The 16,986-nt window shown below is 47.5% G+C and overlaps 1 protein-coding gene across 2 annotated transcripts in view; it reads left to right on the forward strand.

The window, feature by feature from the left end:
* The first annotated feature begins 2,563 nt into the window (after positions 1 to 2,563).
* LOC145341343 (uncharacterized) overlaps positions 2,564 to 16,986 on the forward strand; it is a 32,079-nt gene continuing 17,656 nt past the window's right edge. Inside the window, exons 1-3 of one of the 2 annotated variants that reach the window (XM_080186262.1) lie at positions 2,564 to 2,916; positions 5,770 to 5,900; positions 8,172 to 8,299. In XM_080186262.1, the coding sequence (XP_080042388.1) occupies positions 2,889 to 2,916; positions 5,770 to 5,900; positions 8,172 to 8,299 (287 nt within the window). In that variant the 5' untranslated portion in view covers positions 2,564 to 2,888. Of the gene's footprint in view, positions 2,917 to 3,170; positions 3,288 to 5,769; positions 5,901 to 8,171; positions 8,300 to 16,986 lie in introns of those variants that run through there. The other variant, XM_080186263.1, reaches the window with a different exon arrangement.

A 16,986-nucleotide genomic window follows, 5' to 3' on the forward strand; every position in this document is an offset into this window, starting at 1 on the left:
TGCAGAGGGACCTGGGGGTCCTTGTGCATGAGTCGCAAAAACCCAGCCTACAGGTGCAGCAGGTGATCAGGAAGGCGAATGGGATGCTGGCCTTCATAGCGAGGGGGATTGAATATAAAAGTAGGGAGGTCTTGCTGCAACTGTACAGGGCACTGGTGAGGCCGCAGCTGGAGTACTGTGTGCAGTTTTGGTCGCCGCACCTGCGCAAGGATATTTTGGCCTTGGAGGGAGTGCAGAGGAGGTTTACTCGACTGATACCGGAGTTGAGGGGGTTGAGCTATGAAGAGAGGCTGAATAGACTGGGCTTGTACTCGTTAGAGTTTAGAAGGATGAGGGGGGATCTTATTGAGATGTGTAAGATGATGAAAGGGATGGATAGGGTAGAGGTGGAGAGGTTCTTCCCGCTCAGAAAGGACAACAGGACTAGAGGGCACAGCCTCAAGACAAGGGGGGTGCCGTTTAGAACAGAGTTGAGGAGGAACTTCTTCACTCAAAGGGTGGTGAATCTCTGGAATCCTCTGCCCGTTGAAGTGGTGGAGGCTGCCTCGCTAAATATATTTAAGACGTGGGTGGATAGGTTTTTGGTAGGCAAGGGGATTAAGGATTATGGGGAGAAAGCGGGAAAGTGGAACTGAGCCACTTCAGATCAGCCATGATCTTATTGAATGGCAGGGCAGGCTCGAAGGGCTAGATGGTCTACTCCTGCTCCTATTTCTTATGTTCTTATGTCTATGATTCACAAAATAAACTCAACAGTTAATAATGGAAGATATTTTTGATTAGGCTTGCAGCTAGATTTCTGCTGATGCGTGCAAATTTACAAGGCCTGGAAGTGTATATTTAACATTTTCCTCGCGAGCAAACCTTCTGTTTTAGCATCTGTGGTGAGGAGAACGCAGAGAGGCAAGAGACATCTGGTTTCAACAGCTAAGTAGTACATGGGCTGGATAAATAAATCTGAAGAGTGCCCCCTGATTATGAGGAATTCACACAGCTGGAACCTCATCCCCCGAGGACAAGACTAGAGCCATAAAAAAACAGCAGAACCTCTTAAGAAAACAATTCAAATGAAGTTTAAGACTATTATTTTTATTCTCTCGTATTTGTTTTTATGTTAGAATATCAGGAGCAGATTTAGCAGTGATCCCTGCTGTTTAACATAATACATTGAAACAAGTGGAAAATTGGCAATAAATTACCACTGACTGTGGTTAATGCCATTGATAGTTTAGATAGTATGGATATTATTAAGAGAGGGGGAAAATAACCAACTGATCCCTTTGCTCGCTAGCACATTTGCTCATGGTCTTGAATCTTTGCCAATAGTCTCCACCATTTTTCGTTTCCTCATTATTCAAAATTATGAATGGTTAAAGGGGTAGATGTGGAGAGGATGTATCCGCTCGTAGGAAAATCCAAAACAAGGTCTGTAAATACAAGACTTTACTAACAATCTCTTCCTGAGGTCTCCGGCGAAAGTCAGGTCTGATCCATAGCGCCATAATCTCCACCATGGGTAAGGCAAAGCGACAGATCCCAATTCCACCCCCCCCTACCCAGCAGCCAAAATGGCGATGGACCATTGCTCTGTTGGCACTAATCAGATCTAGTCAACCAACACCCTGCACCCCGCCCCCAGCCAAGGATTCTGACTTGCTATGGCAACATGCCCTTTGTAAAAGGTCTTTGGAGACAGGAGTCCCTTCACCAAAATCCCTTTATTTACAATTCCAATAGCAGTACACAGAGAGCTATCAGTCAGCAGTCTACCCTCAGGAGTGCCAGAGGAACTGACACCCCCCATTAAATATAAGGGAAAGACTCCCTGATTGGCCTATCAACGGACTCTTTAATCAGGGATACTTTTTCTTTATTACAAACAATTATTACAAAACAATTGCAAAATACAAATTACAAAATACTATTGCAAAAGCTCCATTATTCAACGTTACCAACAGCTAACACCATCCATTTACCAATAATCACCAAGTACTAGCTTTCATTAAAAAAGGGTTCAGTGTAGGTTATAGTTTTCCAGGGCATTGCCTTCTAAATACACCCCATAAATTATAATCCAACAAGCTCTCTCTATCTTTGCCTTGTGCCTGCTGTTCTTTGTTCACAGTACTGCTCTGTTTCTCTCTCTCTCTCTCTGCCTTGTGTCTACTGTTCTCTGTGCACAGTACTGCTCTCTGTCTCTGCCTTGTGATTGCTGTTCTCTATGCACAGTACTGCTCTCTCTCTCTCTGTCTGTGACTTATGTCTGCTGTTCTCTATGTACAGTGCTTCTTTCTGTCTCTGCCTTGTGTCTGCTGTTCTCTGTCACAGTGCTGCTCTCCGTCTCTACCTTGTGTCTGTTGTTCTCTGTGCACAGAGCTGCTCTCTCTCTCTCTGCCTTGTGTCTGCTGTTCTCTGTGCACAGCGCTGCTCTCTGTCTGTCTGTCTCTGCCTTGTGTCTGCTGTTCTCTGTGCACAGCGCTGCTCTCTGTCTGTCTGTCTCTGCCTTGTGTCTGCTGTTCTCTGTGCACAGCGCTGCTCTCTGTCTGTCTGTCTCTGCCTTGTGTCTGCTGTTCTCTGTGCACAGTGCTGCTCTCTGTCTGTCTGTCTCTGCCTTGTGTCTGCTGTTCTCTGTGCACTGTGCTGCTCTCTGTCTGTCTGTCTCTGCCTTGTGTCTGCTGTTCTCTGTGCACAGTGCTGCTCTCTGTCTGTCTGTCTCTGCCTTGTGTCTGCTGTTCTCTGTGCACTGTGCTGCTCTCTGTCTGTCTGTCTCTGCCTTGTGTCTGCTGTTCTCTGTGCACAGTGCTGCTCTCTGTCTACATCCATTCATTGGGATTTCAGTGAGTTTCTCTGTCTCCAGAGCAGCGGGCAGTCACGTGGCACAACACAGGATGCTCTCATGGTCGGATCCGACTCCCAGTGAGTATCAAACTTTGTAACACTTTCGCAAACTTTCCAAACTGCGAGCAAATGGACAGCTGGCGCTGGCAACAGGATTTGAGTGAGTGAGTGAGTGAGTCTGTGTTCATCTCCGTGGAGCAGTAGCTTTGATCTTATTGCACTGGGACAGTGGCTAACTAGCTATTGGGATCCGATGTCTCTGTGTACCAGAGGGTGGAACCAGTCTGAAACTACCTGATCTAAGCCGGAGCAATCCCTCTTTTTCACTGGAACTAAACTGAAGCGACCCCGGAAGGGATGAACTGAAATTTGCCTTATTTTCCAATAAGGACACACCTTAACCATTGCTTTAACTATCTTCAGCTTCCCATTCGTGGGCGGATAGACAGGTATGGAGAAATGGATTTTATACATCCCACTCACAAAGCGAGGAACAGATCAGCCTTTCATCTTGCTGATCAGAATTATGACTTCCCCTTTCTGACACAGCAGATGTAGGTAATGGTTCTCATAGTATCTCCCCAGTGCTGTAGGAGGCCATTGAGCCCATCTAGCCTGCATCCACAACAATCCCACCCAGGTCCCAGCCCTGCAACCTCATGTATTTTCACTGCTAATCCCCCTAAGGGGCAATTTAGCACTGCCAATCCAGCTAACCTGCACATCTTTGGAATGTGGGAGGAAGCCCATACAGACACTGGAGAATGTGAAAACTCCACACCTGAGACCAGAATTAAAGCTGGGTCCCTGGCACTGTGATGTAGCAGTGCTCACCACTGTGCCACTGTTATCCTTTACACCTCCTCTACACCCATCAATTCTTGTACCACTCTCTTTTGCATTGTGCCATGATTCCTCATTAATCTCTGTTCTCCGCTTTTGTCCTCCCTCCCCTACCCCCGATCATGTACACTCACTTCTAAACTGTTAAACCCTGAAGACCAAGTCTGATGAGCAATAATCAACCTAATCTGTTAATTTTGTGCCTCTCACTAATGACTTACTGAGCATTTGCAGAATGTTGAAAAAAAAATCACTTTTCTTTCCATCCTTGTAACCGATTTCTTCCCTTCCCTTCTGCAAAGGGACTGTCAGGCAGGTTAAATGAGCAAAGTTGGCAGATGGAGTATAACATGGGGGAATGTTTGATGTTATTCTCTTTGGGGGAAGAATGGGATTTTGAGTAATTCGACACTGGGGCTTTTTAAGACTAGCCACTCTTGGAAGCATGTTAAAAATGTTAAAATTAAAGTTTATTTATTAGTCACAAGTCGGCTTACATTAACACTGCAATGAAGCCACCATGAAAATCCTCTAGTCGCCACACTCTGGTGCCTGTTTGGATACACTGAGGGAGAATTTAGCATAGCCAATGCACCTAACCAGCACGTCTTCCAGACTGTGGGAGAAAACCGGAGCATCCGGAGGAAATCTGCAGATTCCGCACAGACTGTGATCCAAGCCTGGAATCGAACCTGGGTCCCTAGTGCTGTAAGGCAGCAGTGCTCACCGCTGTGCAACCATGCCACCTTAAATGTCAAATGTCAGGCAAATTAAAAGGGTAAATGTGTGGGGTTACGGAGGTAGGTCATAGGTGGGATTGTTGTCAGTCAGGCTCGATGGACCGAATGGCCTCTTTCTACATGTAGGGATCCTATCTTATCCTATAACAAGTCAGGATTTGCTTTAAGAGGATTATTAAACAACATGTTTGACCTGCAAAGCACTCGCAACTACAGGAGAATGGTCACTCAAAGGGTAACATTGGACATTGGGTGGAGAGATGGCAGATGGAGTTTAATCCAGACAAATGTGAGGTAATGCATTTTGGAAGGTCTAATACAGATAGGAAATATACAATAAATGGCAGAACCCTTAAGAGTATTGATGGGCAGAGGGATCTGTGTGTACCAGTACACAGGTCACTGAAAATGACAATGCAGGTAGAGAAGGTAGTCAAGAAGACATGCAACAAGCTTGCCTTCATCAGCCGGGGCATTGAGTTTAAAAATTGGCAAGTCATGTTGCAACTTTATAGAACCTTAGTTAGGCCGCAATTGGAATATAGTGTTCAATTCTGGTCACCACACTACCAGAAGGATGTGGAGCCTTTGGAGAGGGTACAGAAAAGATTTACCAGGATGTTGCCTGGTATGGAAGGCATTAGCTATGAGGAGAGGTTGGAGAAACTTTGTTTGTTCTCACTGGAGCGACGGAGGTTGAGAAGAGACCTGATAGAAGTCTACAAGATTATGAGAAGCATGGACAAAGCGGATAGTCAGAAGTTTTTTTCCCAGGGTGGAAGAGTCAATTACTAGGGGGCATAGGTTTAAGGTGTGAGGGGCAAGATTTAAAGGAGGTGTACGAGGCAAGTTTTTTACCCAAAGGGTGGTAGATGCCTGGAACTCGCTGCTGGGGGAGGTAGGGGAAGCAGATATGGTAGTGACTTTCAAGGGACATCTTGACAAAAACATGAATAGGATGGGAATGGAGGATATAGTCCCCGGAATGGTAGGGGTTTTAGTTCAGTCGGGCAGCATGGTTGGTGCAGGCTTGGAGGGCCAAAAGGCCTGTACCTGTGCTGTGATTTTCTTTGTTCTTTGACGGTCCAACTCTGAAGCAATTCAGCCGACGATGGATTGTGAATGAGAATGGTCTGACCAGCACTCAGTTTAGTCACAAGGAGTGATTTGAGAAAGTATACAAAATGGCTTCCCTTCCATTGGAGGAATAGAGGGCAATGGGGATACAGCACAGAGAAGGAGTGGAGGCCAACATGGATCAGCCATGATCGTACTGAATGGCAGGGCAGGCTTGAAGGGCTGGGTGGCCTCCTCCTGCTTCTATTTCTCGTGTTCTTGTGTTCCACAGAGCGGATGTCGTTGCCGTGCACACCTCTGACTCCAAGTGGGAGAGTCAGCGTGGCACGAAGAAATTGTACGGCTACACCATTATTACTTCCAAAATTGAGTCAGGCTGTGATCCCACTCTCCGTCAACCAGGTAAGCATCATGCTCACAATTTTTGAATAAAACCTATTCAAAGAATGCAAGCATTGCTGACAAGACCAGCATTTGTCGTCCATTCCTGAATGTCCTTGAGAAGGTAGCAGTGAGCAGCCTTCCTGAAGGCTTTAGTCCATTTGATATAAATACACCCACAGTGCAGTTCAGGAGAGAGTTTTGAGACTTTCACCCAGTGACTGTAAGAAACAGGGATATATTTCCTAGTCAGGATGATCAGTGACTTGGAGGGAAACTTGATCCCCATGTACCTACTGCCCTTGTCCTTCTCAATACAAGAGGTCAGAAGTTTGGAAGATGCAAAATTGACCGGATTCTGTGGTAAACCAGACTGCTAATCTCAATCAGAATCCCCAAATTATTCGATAGAGAAGTAATTCATTGTGGACATTTCAAAGCACCTTCATGATTGATCAGTGTACTCTGTCAGTTGTGTGCTGTCTAAACCTAACTCCAATACCTCTTGTGAGCCTTCATTTGCAAATAAACACTTTTAGGAAATTATATGTAATGAAAGCCACGGTCTGTCTACTGAGGTGACTGATCGCTTAAGGCAAGTCTACGTTGCTTCCCACACATCATTTATGAAATCCTGGTAATTCTCAGTTCGGTCATGAAACATCTTTAAAGTTTATTTATTAGTGTCACACTAGGCTTATGAAGTTATTGTGAAAATCCCCTGGTTGCCACTCCAGTGCCTGTTCAGGTACACTAAGGGAGAATTTAGCATGGTCAATGCATCTAACCGGCACATCTTTCAGGCTGAGGGAGGAAACCAGAGCACCCAAAGGAAACCCATGCAGACACAAGAAGAATGTGCAGACTCCACACAGACAGTGATCCAAACCGGGAATCGAACCCGGGTCCCTGGCGCTGTGAAGCAGCAGTGCTAACCCCTGTGCCACCGAACTTTCTGCTAATCCTGTACTGGTTAGAAAATGAATACTAGACCAGAAGGGAAAAGCCCTCAAGGAGCTAAGGTGAAACCATTAAAAGGAAAATGCAAATCACTAAATCATAATGCGCATCTTTACTTGAACATTGCAAAGAAATGGGAGAATTAATTTAAATTCTACCAGATTGTCAACTTAAACATTATGCATGATCACGTTTGAATTTGATTTGATTTATTATTATCAAATGTATTCACATACAGTGAAAGTATTGTTTCTTGCACGTTATACAAACAAAACATACCATTCATAGAGAAGGAGAGAGTGCAGAATGTAGTGTTACAATCATAGCTATTGTGTAGAGAAAGATCAACTTAATGCAAGGTCATTCAAAAGCCTGATGGCAGCAGGGAAGAAGTTGTTCTTCAGTCAGTTGGTTTGTGACCAGACTTTTGTATCTTTTTCCTGACAGAAGAAGGTGGAAGAGAGAACGTCCAGGGTGCGTGGGGTCCTTAATTACACTGGCTGCTTTGCCGAGGCAGCGGGAAGTGTAGACAGAGTCAATGGATGAGAGGCTGGTTTGTATGATGGATTGGGCTATGTTCAGGATCTTTTGTAGTTTCTTGCGGTCTTGGGCAGAGCAGGAGCCATATCAAACTGTGACACAACCAGAAAGAATGCTTTCTATGGTGCATTTATAAAAGTTGGTGAGAGTCGTAGCTGACATGCCAAATTTCCTCAGTCTTCTGAGAAAGTAGAGGTGTTGGTGGGCTTTCTTAACTATAGTGTCGGCATGGGGGGACCAGGACAGGTTACTAATGATCTGGACATCTAAAAACTTGAAGCTTTTCTACTTCATCCCCGTTGATGGAGACAAGAGCATGTTCGCCACTACGCTTCTTGAAGTTGATGACAATCTCCTTTATTTTGTTGATGTTGAGGGAGAGATTATTATCGCCGCACCAGTTCACCAGGTTCTCTATCTCATTCGTGTACTCTGTCTTGACATTGGTTGAGATCTGACCCACTACTGTTGTGTCATCAGCAAACTTGTTTCAACATGTTTTTGCACAAAGAGAATATTAGTGAGTCCATGTTTCAGTATTAGGAGATTTTGTGTGCAAGATTAAAATAACTTTAGAGTTATGTGTCTTGCCATTTCAAAATAAAGTACATTGTTATAAGCAATATTAGTGACAGACCAGTTGATTAATGTTTTCATATGGGAACTTTGGTATGTTTGTATTGGAACTTGATTATGTAGCTAGCACATATGAATTTAATTTCTGAGCATAAGAACTGTTCCTTCAGTGCATGTAAGAAAATTCAAGATTGTGTGATCTTATCTTATTTAAAGTGCGGCCAACGTATTAATCCTCTACATCCACCGGGGGTGAAGCGTCGGACAGTCGGTCTAGAAACCTTTGCAGCTCATCATCATAATCAGCAAAGGGCGTTGGTGATGCGACAGAAAGAGTATAACAGGTACAGACAATACACCGCCAGCAAGAGAAGCAAATGTAGATGATTATACTCTTGAATTTTTAGCAGCCTTTGGACAAGGTTCAAATTTGCCAGTTAAATCACACAATCATAGAATGGTAACAGCACAGAAGGAGGCCATTTGGCCTGTTCTGTCCATGCCAGCTCTTTGCAAGAGCAACTCATCTAATCTCCCGCATCTTTGGGTGCCACGGTAGCACAGTGGTTAGCACTGCTGCTTCACAGCTCCAGGGTCCTGGGTTCGATTCCCGACTCGGGTTGCTGTCTGTGTGGAGTTTGCACATTCTCCTTGTGTTTGCGTGGGTTTCTTCCGGGTGCTCTGGTTTCCTCCCATAGTCCAAAGATGTGCGGGTTAGGTTGATTGGCCATGCTAAAATTGCCCCTTAGTGTCCTGAGATGCATAGGTTAGCGGGGTTAGCAGGTAAAATGTGTAGGGATATGGGGGTAGGGCTGGATGGGATTGTGTTTGGTGTAGACTCGATGGGCCAAAGGGCCTCTTTCTGCAGTGTAGGGTTCTATGATTCTAATCTTTTCTAAATGGGGATACAGATCTTCTCTCTTCAACTAATTATCCAATTCCCTTTTTGAAAGCCACAATTGTATCTTCACAACCACACTTACTGGTAGCGCATCCCAGATCCTAATCACTCAATGCACAGATAGACTTTTCCTCATGTTATCCTTGGTTCTTTTGCCATTGACATAAATTAATGTCCGCTGATTCTCAACTCTTCTGCCAATGGGGACAATTTCTTTCCATCTTTTCTCTAACTCCATCTTTTCACTAACAAATCTCTTTCCTCCCAAAGGGACAACCGCAGTTTCTCATGAGAATCAAGCTGCTCCAACGACATCCCTTATCCTTGCAACCATTTTTTTTGCATCCTCTCTTTTGCCTTAACATCCATGGTGAGGAACCATGCCACAAGAGGTCTGATATGCCAGTGGATAAGTAATTAACTGAAACAGTGAAACAGATGAGTTCAAGAACATTCCTGGGTTGAAAGAGATTTCAAATATGATGCCCCATGTTCTGTTCTGAGGGTTTATTCTATGGTGTATTAATAGCTTGGGCAAAGATACTGGGAGCAAAACTTCCAAATGTGACCATCATACCAAAATGGTAGGAGGAGCAAATTATGTTGTACAATGCCAGCAGATTTAGGAGGAATCGGAGCCTAAGGATTATTGTTGATAATGGAATAATGTTTAATGCATTCGTGTGACAGTCACCTGGCTGCTATTATAATTGTGGCACTAATATATTTATTCTGAAAACGTTAATGTCTTTGATGAACCAACAAGCAAGGGATTGGCTTAGAAACATGTAACATTCGATCTGATTATGTCACTAGCTGTAATTCCTATTCAAAGATATTTTAGGTTGCTGGGCAACTAAGGGGCAGATACAGTTGATTTGATTTGATTTATTATAGTCACATGTATTTGGATACAGTGAAAAATATTGTTCCTTGCGCGCTATACAGGCAAAGCATAGAGTACATAGCAGGAAAGGAAAGGAGAGGGTGCAGAATGTAGTGTTATAGTCATAACTACAGAGTAGAGAAAGATCAATTTAATATAAGATAGGACCAGTCAAACGTCTGATGGCAGCAGGGAAGAAGCTGTTCTTGAATCGGTTGGTACATGTCCTCAGACTTATACATCTTTTTCTCGACAGAAGAAGGTGGGGAGGGAGTTCAATAGCGGTAAATGTAAAATACCTAATATAAGATTGAGGAACTATTAGATGGTGATTTCAGATCTCAATCTTGAAGAAACTCACATAAAAGTGCCCATCAGCTCTGACTCTGCTGGAGTTTACACAGCCAGTGCCCGGGCACGTCATTGGCATGAACAGGGACAAAGACCACTTTGAAGTGGCAGGGCAGCACAATGGTCAGCACTGCTGCCTCACAGCACCAGCAACCTGGGTTCGAATCCGGCCTCGGGTGATTGCCTGTGTGGAGTTTGCAAGTTCTTCCTGTGTCTGCGTGGGTTTCCTCCGAGTGCTCCAGTTTCCTCTCACAGTCCAAAGATTTGTGAGTTAGGTGGGTTGGCCGTGCTAAATTGTCCCTTGAAGGGGAAATTATGCTTGACAAATCTGTTGGAATTCTTAGAAGATGTAACTAGTAGAGGGGGAGCCAGTCCATGTGGTATATTTGGACTTTCAGAAAGTGTTGGACAAAGTCCTGTATGAGAGATTATCGTGCAGGATTAAAGCTCATGGGATTGGGGAAATGTATTCAGTTGGATAGAAATCTGATTGGCAGAGAGGAAACAAAGAGTAGGAATTAATGGGCCCTTTTCAAATTGGCAGGCAGTAACTAGTGGGGTGCCACAGGGATTGGTGCTGGAACCTCAGCTATTTACAATATATATTAACGATTTGGATGAGGGGACAAAATGTAACATCTCAAAGTTTGCAGATAATACCAAGTTGGGTGGGAGGGTAAACTGTGACAAGGATGCAGAGATCCTTCAGAATGATCTGGAAAGGTTGGGTGAGTGGGCAAATCAATGGCAGTATAATTTAGATCATTGTGAGGTTATTCACTTTGGAAGCAAAAACACGAAGGCAGATTACTACCTGAATGGCTGTAAATTGGGAGAGGGGAGTGTGCAGCAGGACCTGGGTGTCCTTGTACACCAGTTGCTGAAGGTATGCATGCAGGTGCAGCAGGCGGTAAAGAAGGCAAGTGGCCTTCATTGCGAGAGGCTTTGAGTGCAGGAGCAGGGATGTCTTGTTGCAATTATACAGGGCCTTGGTGAGGCCACACCGAGAGTGTTGTGTGCAGTATTGGTCTCCTTTTCTGAGGAAGGATGTTCTTGCTCTCGAGGGAGTGCAGCAAAGGTTTACCAGGCTGATTCCAGGGATGGCGGGACTGATGTATGAGGAGAGATTGACTAGGTTAGGGTTGTTTTCACTGGAGTTCAGACGAATGAGGGGGGACCTCATAGAGACTTAATATTCTAACAGGACCAGACAGGGTAGATGCAGAGAGGATGTTCCCGATGGTGGGGAGTCCAGAACCAGGGGTCACAGTCTGAGGATTCAGAGTAGACCATTTCGGATGGAGATGAGGAGACATTTCTTCACCCAAAGAGCGGTGAGCCTGTGGAATTCATTACCACAGGAAGTATTGATGCCAAAACATTCAAGGGGCAGCTGGATATAGCACTTGGGGTGAATGGGATCAAAGGTTATGGGGAAAAAGCAGGATTAGGCTATTGAGTTGGACAATCAGCCATGATCGTATTGAATGGTGGAGCAGTCTCGAAAGGGCCAAATGGCCTCCTCCTGCTCCTATCTCCTATGCTTCTATGTATGTTTACAAAGCAGTCAACAATAAATTGTATTTATATAGCATTGTTTAATGTAGAAAAAGTCCCAAGGAATTAATGCCAAGCTACAGCGAAAGGAGCATTGGTTCATTGCCAATAGTTGCATAATATGTCAGTGAACCTGTGATAAAGACATGAAAATTATAATATTGTCGAAAAATCCACTGCAGGGAAATGAAAAGGAGTTGCTGACAAAATTCTAAAACTTAAATCGCGTGCTTGCAGTTTGAGAAGGTATGAAATGGATCCCCAGGTCTGTTGCTAGGCTACAGTTTCTGTAAGAGGCTCTGAATGTCAACTGTCCACATGATCTTTTATAAGTCGCGGAGCTTTATTTGACCAACAATTTCCCATACAGAGCGTGTGTGGTAAAATAAACTCAATGAAGAACAAGCCTCTGCTTCAATCAAGCATGATGCCACACTGTATTGGGCTTTGCCTGGGCTCGGTACAGCTGGTGATTGAAACTGCTAATTCTTACCAGGCGTTGCAAATTTATGTTCAAAATGAACATTCAAAGTTGGGGCGGGGGTGTTACTTTCGTCCGATAGCAATGTACAACACAAGGGAAGGCGGGGGCTGATTGGGTTTTGGGGGGAAGAGTCCTGTATTAATAACACAGTAAATTAGCAAGTCTAATGGAGCAGCAATAGAGGAGCCTTTAGTCCTTTGACATGCAAGATTAAAAACAAACAGTGGGATTCTTGAAGTTTCTTGGAAACACTATTTTCAATCATAAACAGGTTTGGGCACACCAGATATTTCAGGTCACCATTTCTTGCGCTATTTTATCATGTTGCACAAGAACTATTTTTGACAAATAAATACTATGGGTGGCATTTTTCCCCAGAATTTGATAAAAGTCTGAAAACAGGAGTGTTCCCCGCTGGTATCTTTGGGCGAATTCGGCAGTGCGATCTCCCCACAGTATTTCTGGCAGCTAGGAGCTTTGTGATGTTGGTGGGGGTGGCAGAGTCTGGGTATCCCGGGGAAGTAGGGTGCCACTGCATAGGGTGTTCTGATCTGTCAGTGAACTGGGACACCTTCTCCCCACCCACCCAGTAGACATCGCAACCCTCCCCCCTCCCAACCCCCAGCCCCCATCATCGGCAAAATTGCTACCCTCCACACCAACATGGATCACCGGCATCGGGGCATCAGGATTCTCCCGATGAGTCCCTTGGTGGACCTCCGACATGTTCCCCCTTTGCAGAGCTCCCCCACTACCAATCACCCCCTTCTGCAGAGCTCCCCCACTGCCAATCACCCCACCCTGCAGAGCTCCCCCACTGCCGATCACCCCCTCCTGCAGAGCTCCCCCACTGCCGATCACCCCACCCTGCAGAGCTCCCCCACTACCAATCACCCCACCCTGCAGAGCTCCCCCACTGCCGATCACCCCCTCCTGCAGAGCTCCCCCACTGCCGATCACCCCACCCTGCAGAGCTCCCCCACTACCAATCACCCCCTTCTGCAGAGCTCCCCCACTACCAATCGCCCCCTCCCGCAGAGCTCCCCCACTGCCGATCACCCCCTCCTGCAGAGCTCCCCCACTACCAATCGCCCCCTCCTGCAGAGCTCCCCCACTGCCGATCACCCCCTCCTGCAGAGCTCCCCCACTACCAATCGCCCCCTCCTGCAGAGCTCCCCCACTGCCGATCACCCCCTCCTGCAGAGCTCCCCCACTACCAATCGCCCCCTCCTGCAGAGCTCCCCCACTGCCGATCACCCCCTCCTGCAGAGCTCCCCCACTACCAATCACCCCCTTCTGCAGAGCTCCCCCACTGCCGATCACCCCCTCCCGCAGAGCTCCCCCACTGCCGATCACCCCCTCCCGCAGAGCTCCCCCACTGCCGATCACCCCCTCCCGCAGAGCTCCCCCACCACCAATCACCCCCTCCTGCAGAGCTCCCCCACTGCCGATCACCCCCTCCTGCAGAGCTCCCCCACTGCCGATCACCCCCTCCTGCAGAGCTCCCCCACTGCCGATCACCCCCTCCTGCAGAGCTCCCCCACCACCAATCATCCCCTCCTGCAGAGCTCCCCCACTGCCGATCACCCCCTCCTGCAGAGCTCCCCCACTACCAATCGCCCCCTTCTGCAGAGCTCCCCCACTGCTGATCACACCCTGCTGCAGAGCTCCCCCACTGTCGATCACCCCCGTCCTGCAGAGCTCCCCCACTGCCAGTCACCCCATCCTGCAGAGCTCCCCCACTGCCGGTCACCCCGCCCCACAGAACTCCCCCACTGCCGATCACCCCCTCCTGCAGAGCTCCCCCACTGCCGGTCACCCCGCCCCACAGAGCTCCCCCACTGCCGATCACCCCCTCCTGCAGAGCTCCCCCACTGCCGATCACCCCCCTCCTGCAGAGTTCCCCCTCTGCCGATCACCCCCTCCTGCAGAGCTCCCCCGCTGTCGATCACCCCCTCCTGCAGAGCTCCCCCTCTGCCGGTCACCCCGCCCCACAGAGCTCCCCCACTGCCGATCACCCCCTCCCGCAGAGCTCCCCCGCTGTCGATCACCCCCTCCCGCAGAGCTCCCCCACTGCCGATCACCCCCCTCCTGCAGAGTTCCCCCTCTGCCGATCACCCCCTCCTGCAGAGCTCCCCCACTGCCGATCACCCCCCTACAGAAACCAAAATGCTGGAAAATCTCAGTAGGTCTGGCAGCATCTGTAAGGAGGAAAAAGAGCTGACGTTTCGAGTCCAGGCTATCCTTGACATTCTCTGTGACCTAAAAAACATATGCAGACACGTAAGCAATATATAGCATCAATATCTCTATTACAAGTATTTATCTTTGAAAACTAGTAAACCATTGCTAAACAAATTTGTTTTTGCTTCAGATTGGTGCCCAGACCTGTATAACACAACGTTTGCCCCTGCATGTCTGCCTCCTGGTATAAATCTTTGAATGTAATATGTTCCCATGTATTATACATACCAGGTCCTCGTATGTTTACTGTTAAGGTCAAATCTCTTGCGTCAGCCATGTTACAAGTTTAACACTCTAACCTTAAAGTCAGAAGATTCTGGGTTCAAATCCTCCTGCTCCAGAGACACCAGCATCAAATTTAGGCCAACGTTTTTGGAAGCAGCAAATCCCTGCAGTGTACAAGAGGCCATTTGGCCCATCAAGTCTGCACCAATTCTCTGACAGAGTATCTTACCCAGACCCTATTCCCTTAACCCCACACATTCCCCAGGGCTAATCCATCTAACCTACACATGTTGGCATACAAAGGGGCAATTTAGCATGGCCAATCCAGCCAACCCACACATCTTTGGACTGTGGGAGGAAACCAGAGCAGACATGGGGAGAAGGTACAAACTCCACACAGTCACCCAAAGCCAGAGTTGAACCCTGGTCCCTGGTGCTGAGAGCAGTGCTAACCATTGTGCCGCCGTGTCCCAAGATATCTACTTCTCGACCACATCACTAAATCAGAATAGCTGGTAAATATCACGTTGTTATTCGTGGAAATGGCAAGGTTTCTTTTTAAACATTGGATCAGTGAATATACTTCAAAAGTATTTTAATTGATTGTAAAGCACATTGAAACATCCTGAGGTTGTGAAAGGTGCTATGAAAATGCAAGGCTTCCTTTTTGAGCCTGTTGTCCTGCTGTCAATGAGAAAGATATTTACATGATGCCTTTCCCAACCTTGAGATGCCTCAAAGTGCTTTAGAGTCGATGAGGTATTTTGGAAGTATAGTCGCCGTTGTAATGTAGGAATCATAGAATCCATTGAACCGCTACAGTAGAGATGGAGGCCGTTCGGCCCATCAAGTCTGTACTGACCATAATCCCACCAAGGCCCTATTCCCGAAAACTCACGCATTTACCCTGCTAATCCCCCCAGACACTATGGTTAACTGAGCATGGTCAATACACCTAACCTGCACACCTTTGGAATGTGGGGGGAAACCGGAGCACCCAGAGGAAACCCACATAGACATGGGGAGAAGGTGCAAACTGCACACAGAAAGTGACCAGAGGCTGGAATTGAACCTGGGACCCTGGTGCTGTGAGGCAGCAGTGCTAACCACTGTGCTGCCCTTAAGTGCCATCATGCTGCACTATTATGAAAGTAAAAGAGAAAAACTCTGCAAGAGACTCAATCGTGATTAAGTGCTGGATCGCTCCACTGAGTATTGGAGGGGCACTAACTTCTGCGTGATCCTTTGTGTCCAAATGACTTATCCTGGTTTGGGGCTTACACAGTTGGCTCCCAGGGGGAGTGGGTCACTGGGAAGGGGAAATCCCTAGGTTGCCATTACATGAACAGGTAAAGGACCTGCTCCGATATTCTCCATTGCAATCATGCCCAAGTTTGGATGGACTGACAAGGGAAGATTATCTCCATGACCCCCTCCACATGATGACTTGTTATAGAAGCTTAAATTTCTCTTTTCTTCCTGCACCAACACCACATTTCCACATCCCTGTCATTCCAACGGCGATTTGACTTTTGCCAGCAGAGAATCCAATTTCACGGATCTGTGCCACGGACCAGTGCCCGCATTTGATAACCCCAAGCATCTAACTTTCTTATTTAGAGCTTTCTTATTTAACACAGCCTTTCTGGTGACCTTCATTTTTAACCTTGGCCACTAAATTCACCTTGTCAATAAAAACAAAGTTTCGGGCGCATTTACATTTGTTTTTCACAAATGTGCATCCAGGTGTTTTGGGCATTCATGTTAAACTGCTGAGTAATAGCCATTGCATTTTAATGCCATGTGCGTGTGGAGAACATTTATGTTGGGAAGAACAGAGCTCCCCCACTCCTGATCACCCCACCCGCCTTTGCAGAGCTCCCCCACTGCTGATCACCCCGCCCCGCAGAGCTCCCCCACTGCCAGTCACCCCGCCCCGCAGAGCTCCCCCACTGCCAATCACCCCACCCCGCAGAGCTCCCCCACTGCCGGTCACCCCGCCCCGCAGAGCTCCCCCACTGCCAATCACCCCACCCCGCAGAGCTCCCCCACTGCCGGTCACCCCGCCCCACAGAGCTCCCCCACTGCCGGTCACCCCGCCCTGCAGAGCTCCCCCACTGCTGGTCACCCCGCCCCGCAGAGCTCCCCCACTGCCGATCACCCCGCCCCGCAGAGCTCCCCCACTGCCAATCACCCCACCCCGCAGAGCTCCCCCACTGCCGGTCACCCCGCCCCGCAGAGCTCCCCCACTGCCGGTCACCCCGCCCCGCAGAGCTCCCCCACTGCTGATCACCCCACCCCGCAGAGCTCCCCCACTGTCGGTCACCCCGCCCTGCAGAGCTCCCCCACTGCCGGTCACCCCGCCCCGCAGAGCTCCCCCACT

Source organism: Carcharhinus amblyrhynchos, chromosome 3, assembly GCF_965287045.1.
Source record: "Carcharhinus amblyrhynchos chromosome 3, sCarAmb.v2.hapA, whole genome shotgun sequence".
Lineage (NCBI taxonomy): Eukaryota > Metazoa > Chordata > Chondrichthyes > Carcharhiniformes > Carcharhinidae > Carcharhinus > Carcharhinus amblyrhynchos.